Source organism: Stegastes partitus, unplaced genomic scaffold (assembly GCF_000690725.1).
Source record: "Stegastes partitus isolate 25-593 unplaced genomic scaffold, Stegastes_partitus-1.0.2 Scaffold238, whole genome shotgun sequence".
Classification (NCBI taxonomy): domain Eukaryota; kingdom Metazoa; phylum Chordata; class Actinopteri; family Pomacentridae; genus Stegastes; species Stegastes partitus.
Window position 1 is genome coordinate 622,449 of NW_007577969.1, and position 5,642 is coordinate 628,090.

Consider the following 5,642-nt stretch of genomic DNA (forward strand, 5'->3'; position numbering starts at 1 on the left):
TTGAGCAGTTTTGTCCTGAGGCCAACTGAATGTAGCTATGAAGCACAAACCAGGTGGTCTGAGAGCTTTTTCTAAAGCACCTAGTCTGAACAATTGGCTTTTTCCTCTGGCCAAGCAGCAGATCGCTGTATTGAATGAGGCATTAACAGGCTTTTTATATGCCAAATATAATTTAAACCTTTCGCCTCAAATAAATCCTCATGGCACTGATTCACACCATGCATTATATTAAGTGACAGCGAGAATGGAGTCTAATAAAGAAAAAAGAAACACAAAAATGTGCTTTTACCATTTAAAAATGACTTGTGGCTCTTTGACCTGGACTCCATAGTTTCTCTATGAATCCAGAGCTGACATAAGAAGTTTTATATATCGCTGGTTCCATTTTATCTGGGGAGTGAAGCAGAATCTGGTGCGGAGCCAGAATCCAGCAGCAGCGCGCACAGAGCCAACAGTCTGCACTTCCCACTCACGTCAGGAGCTGCTCTCATGAACGCTGGGTTCTTTTTTTTTTTTTTATTGCCGGGGGCCACAAGTTTAATGACGAGACTAAATCGCTCAGTGCCTCAGTTTGATTTAGACCCGTCCTGCCTGGTGGATCACGCTGTTCCTGCGCGTTTCCATCGGATTTTACGCACACGTCGCCGGAGAGAAGCGAGCGGAAAGCGTCCTTGGTGCCATTTTTCTCGTCTTAACAAAAAGTAGCAGGTGTAAAACTTCCAACTTGTTAATAATTTTGCATTCTAGGGGAAGTATTGCTCCTGGCGACGCTGTGGATGCGTTGTGCCAAAATGTTTCCCTGGCGACGCGCCTGTGCTTCGGTTTCAACGCCAGGATTGTGGACTGTTAGCTGGTTTTACGGCGCTTCACTGGATTATAACTGGGGAAAATAACCTGTTCGAGACTACAAGCTGCCCCACGAAGGTCACTTCTGCTCGGATAATCTACTTGCCATCTTTTAAGAGCGACGAAGGTGACAGCGGTGTATTTTTCGGTGGATGCGCATTTTGGCACAAGAACGCAGCGATGCCGCGTCGGATCCGCGTCCTGCTGCTGCTGCTGCACCTGGCTGTGCTGCTGTCCGGCTGGCCCACCGGGGCGGTCCGCGTGAGGAAGAAGGCCACCAGAACCCGGTCATGTCTGGACCTGCCGGAGGAGATTCTGGAGCAGATGTTCGGGCGGCTCTCGGTCGGAGTGATGAGCGCTTTCCATCACGCTCTGCAGCTGGAGCCGCAGGAGAAACTCAACCTGACCTGCCCGAGCACCGCACGGACCCCGACCGACGGCAAGACCCGCCTCCCGGTCAACCTGCGCAGCATCTCCCCCTGGGCCTACAGGTGAGAGCAGCCGGAACATTTCAACCTGCGTTTTCTGCTACGAAGTGCGCTTTTATTTGGCACGATTTGTTTTCAGTTAGACTGCTGTTTTCTGCGTAGCCATAAAACTGTCGTGAGAATATTCACTGTGAAATGTTTAAATGACCTCACATCACTTCCTTTGCGTTCCAGCAGAGATGGAAAGACAGTAAAATAATGCACAATCAAATAAAAACCAAAACTTTCAATAATCACATTATAATTACCAATGAAGCTGTTTAGATGGTTTGTTCAGCTGCAGACACACAATAATATACTGTATTAATAACAATCTAGTGTGGGCTGAGTTTTACCTTCTCACTATAACACTGTTAGACTGATTTAAAATTAAATTAAATTAAATGAAGGATCTCTCAAATGACACCTTTCTATTCAAGATATCTTCTAACAACAAATATCTGTTCTTGAAAACACTACTATCAGATATTTGGCTGTGTAAATGGTGTGTAGAGCAGGGTCCACTATACTGACTGGCAAACTGTCAAGCCTGTGTTCATGGGCTGCTCTTTCACGATAAGTGCATTAGATTAAGATCAAGATTAGAAAACAAACAAACAAAAACACTTTTGACAACTAAAGAACTTTGCTAATTTTACAAAAGTGACAGAAACACCACACATGCACATTACAGATGAGACAAATGAAAAACCTCTAAAGTGATTTCTACATTTTTGACCAGACTTCTAGCTATTTGAACCAAACTCTAGTGCTTCTGTGCAATGTCACTTTGTTGTATTTATACAGAGTAGTTGTTATATTTATTATATCAGTATTGTCGTGGGAAACATCAGCTCCATGACCCAGTAGATAGGACTTTATATGACTTGTTGAAGTGTTTTGTTCCACTGTCTGAGCTGCAGTATGTCTCTTGGCTTCAAGAGCTTCTCATATTCTCGTTAATCACACTTATGACTTGAAATAACAGATTTTGTGCAGCAGCAGCTGGAAAAAGTTCAAAAATTCCCATCAGTCATCCAAATTATTATAGAAAACCAGCTGTGTGATAAGTGAATGTGGGAGTGTTACTCAGAAACCTTAGATGCCAGCTGACCATCACATCTCTGCAAGATTCAACCCACAGTTTGTTGTGTTTAACCTGGAAGGCCACAATCAGGTTAAAGAATACTAACAGCTTTTCTTGTGTTTCTGCTGAATCCATGGTTTCCAGGCTCTCGTACGACCCGAACAGATACCCCCGCTACATCCCAGAGGCCTACTGCCTGTGTAAAGGCTGCCTGATGGGATCCTATGGAGGGGAGAGCAACCAGCACCGCAGCGCTCCGGTCTACGCTCCCTCCGTCGTCCTGAGGAGGACGGGATCCTGCATTGGTGGCCGACACTCCTACGCTGAGATCTACGTGTCTGTAGCCGTTGGATGCACCTGTGTGCCGCTGCAGGAGAAGGAGAGGGACGGCCGGAGCAGCAACCAGAGTCTGGAGGGAGGACAGAACAAAGCCAGGAGGCTCTTCTCTGCAGGAAAGAAAGCATGAAGCAACCCAGACTCTAGATAAGTCTTTCTACATATCACCTACAGTTGTTTCCCCCGCTGACACTTCAAACATTTAAAGGGATCATACTTCTGAAGTAGAAGCTCCTGGAACTGTTCCTTAACATGTACATGTTGAATATTTGGATAAAGAATTTAATGACGAACACAAAGCTAATGAGGACGTTTTATTGTCTGTAAGACATTTTATTTGGTCCACTTTCACTGTTGGCTTGTTTACAACATGTTTTTTTGTTTTTTTTCCATCTACACTTGACAAAGATGTCTGGACCGCAGCAATAAAGATACAAAATGCAGGAGAAACTCTGTCTGATGAATCTGTTGAAGGTTTGGTTGAGTCAAAAGCCCAGAACTGTTTTTATTACACTCTTGTATCAGATAGTTTTGGTTTTGTTTGCTCAAGCTTTGTGAAACTAATCAGAGATTTCCGCCACACATCCCTCGACAGAAATCTCAGATAGTTAACCGCAGCACATAAAACCTGACCCATCTGTCTGAGCATTTCCCACCAAAAATAAACGAGAACATGTGTATTTGGAATCTGGGTGGACCGAACCTTCGAGAATTAAACCAAACAAATGCTGAGCAGTGAAATAAAGCTCACTGATCAGGGACCTGATCAATGCTGCCACCTACTGATCAGCAGGAGGAAGCTGAGGTCAGGGGGTTTTCGTTGTACTAACTTCTGCATTCGTGTGTCCGTTTTTGCTCCCGTAAATTAATCTTCTAATCCCTTTCATGCACCTTGAGGAACCACAGCTGTATCCTACCTGTCACATCCTCGCAGAAAACTGAAAACAGCCCACGTTTAAATGTTATTCAGACACGTTAATTTAACAAGTCGTCATTAAAACAATAAACAGTCCAGATGGCAGAGAGCTCACTCTCCTTCTCCCAGTAACTGTACAACAAACACAGAATAACACTTGTATATTTTACAGTCTTGTTTGGCATTTTTAGGACACAGAAACTGTAAATCAGATGGTTTAAAGCTGTGCTTTCTCAGACGGTGATCCTCAGATCATGGAAAGCGGTAAGAAGTTTTTCATTTGTTCTCCCTGCTTCTCTTTTTGTTGGTAAGTCCTGAGCAGATGCTGCTTCTTTGCCTCCTGATAATCAATCAGATGAAACATGTAAAGAAAAAAGTGTTTATTTTCTGACTGAACTGTTCACTGTTCTGGGTGTCTGGTGGAGGAGAGATGATCACATTAAAGTTTTAGTGTTTCATGTCTTTGCTCACTGACTGCGTCTCTTAAAGACACTAATGATCTTCTTTTGTTGCTTATTTAGTCAACATGTTGGTGATACTTCAGGAATAACTCATTGGAACCATCCATTCATTATCTATACACCGCTTAATCCTCACTAGGGTCACGGGGGGCTGGAGTCTATCCCAGCTGACTTAGGACGAAGGCAAGTACACTTAGAGACAGACAACCAAGCACACTCACATTCACACCTACAGACAATTTAGAATCACCAATTAACCTCAACTTGTTTTTGGACTGTGTGGGAGGAAGCTGGAGAACCCAGAGAGAACCCACGCTGCACAGGGAGAACATGCAAACTCCACGCAGAAAGATCCCGGGTGTCCTCACAGGGACGCGAACCAGCAACCTTCTTGCTGCGAGGTGACGGTGCTAACCACTGCTCTCTCACTGGAACCAATTTTTTCAAATGTGTTCCATCAAATTCTGTGTTGATCTACATGTGCTGAACTGCTCCTCCAGTATAAATTCAGTAAGGACATGGCTTCAGATAACATGTTGAGTTTTCATTTTTTTAATTTATTAGGTGCTCCAGCAGTTTAGTATTGTTGTTTTATTAAACTGAGGGACTCACACTGGTCCAAATCAGAGCAAATGAGGCTGACATATCCAAACGTTTAGTCACTAGTATGATTTAAGCTTCAAAACTCTGGATCCTACAGTCGTCCTCAAATGTATTCATCCCCTTCCATTGAAGAAAAGGCAAAATTCACAAGAGTCACTCAAATAAGTAGAAACTGAAAAAAGAGATAATAAATAAAAAATTGCTAAATTATAATTTAGTGAACTAAGTGAACATTGCTGTTAAATTGTGGTTAAGGAGAATAAATTAAAAAAAAAAAAAAGAACTGTCCCGGACAAATTAGAGCACTTTGCTGATGAGCAGTGGACCTAAACAGCTGTCAACAGGTGCAGAAGTCTGACAGTTACAGAAAACACTTGATTACAGTGATTGGCTCAAAGGGTTGTTCAACAAAATATTAGTTTATGGGTCCCATCATGCTTGTTTGTTTGTTATTAGGGTCCGAGCACCAAAGGGTGCGAAGACCCTATTGGAACTGCTCGGATTATTCTCACCACTCACCAAAATCACCACGCACATCAGGACTGCCGAAAAATTTGATATTTTAAGGGACTTTGACACGTCACTGCCAAAATGGCTCCACAGCGCCACCTTGAAAATTTCAATGACGTCCTATCGGAAGCACGTTTNCACAAAAAAGTCAACAACACCAAGCCCTAAACCCAACAGGAAGTCCGTTATGTTGAAAAACCCCTGTGAGAATTTTGGTGATGTTGCCTTGACTTTTGGCCATTTTTGGCCATTTTCAAAATCTATCTCCTCCTACAGGGAAGGTCGCACACACCTGAAATTTGGCCAGCACAAAGTACAGGAGGTGGTGATTACACTTTAGTAAAACAGTTCGCACAAGTGTGACGGCGTGGAAATGGCGCCCCCCTGAATTTGGCCACAACGCCATAAAACACCAG

The 5,642-nt window shown here is 43.4% G+C and overlaps 1 protein-coding gene across 1 annotated transcript; it reads left to right on the plus strand.

Annotated features, from left to right (window-relative positions):
* The first annotated feature begins 575 nt into the window (after window positions 1-575).
* Window positions 576-4,112, plus strand: il17d (interleukin 17d). Its single transcript, XM_008281601.1, has 2 exons — window positions 576-1,337; window positions 2,545-4,112. Exons 1-2 carry the CDS (start codon window positions 1,027-1,029, stop codon window positions 2,864-2,866), a joined length of 633 nt encoding a protein of 210 aa, XP_008279823.1. The 5' UTR covers window positions 576-1,026; the 3' UTR covers window positions 2,867-4,112.
* The last annotated feature ends 1,530 nt before the right edge of the window (window positions 4,113-5,642 follow it).

What these genes read in the sequence shown, in the direction of transcription:
- il17d (XM_008281601.1), top strand. Translation starts at nt 1,027, where the DNA reads ATGCCGCGTCGGATCCGCGTCCTGCTGCTGCTGCTGCACCTGGCTGTG. An exon ending in ATCTCCCCCTGGGCCTACAG is followed by an intron (nt 1,338 to 2,544) that starts GTGAGAGCAGCC and finishes CATGGTTTCCAG; the next exon opens with GCTCTCGTACGACCCGAACA.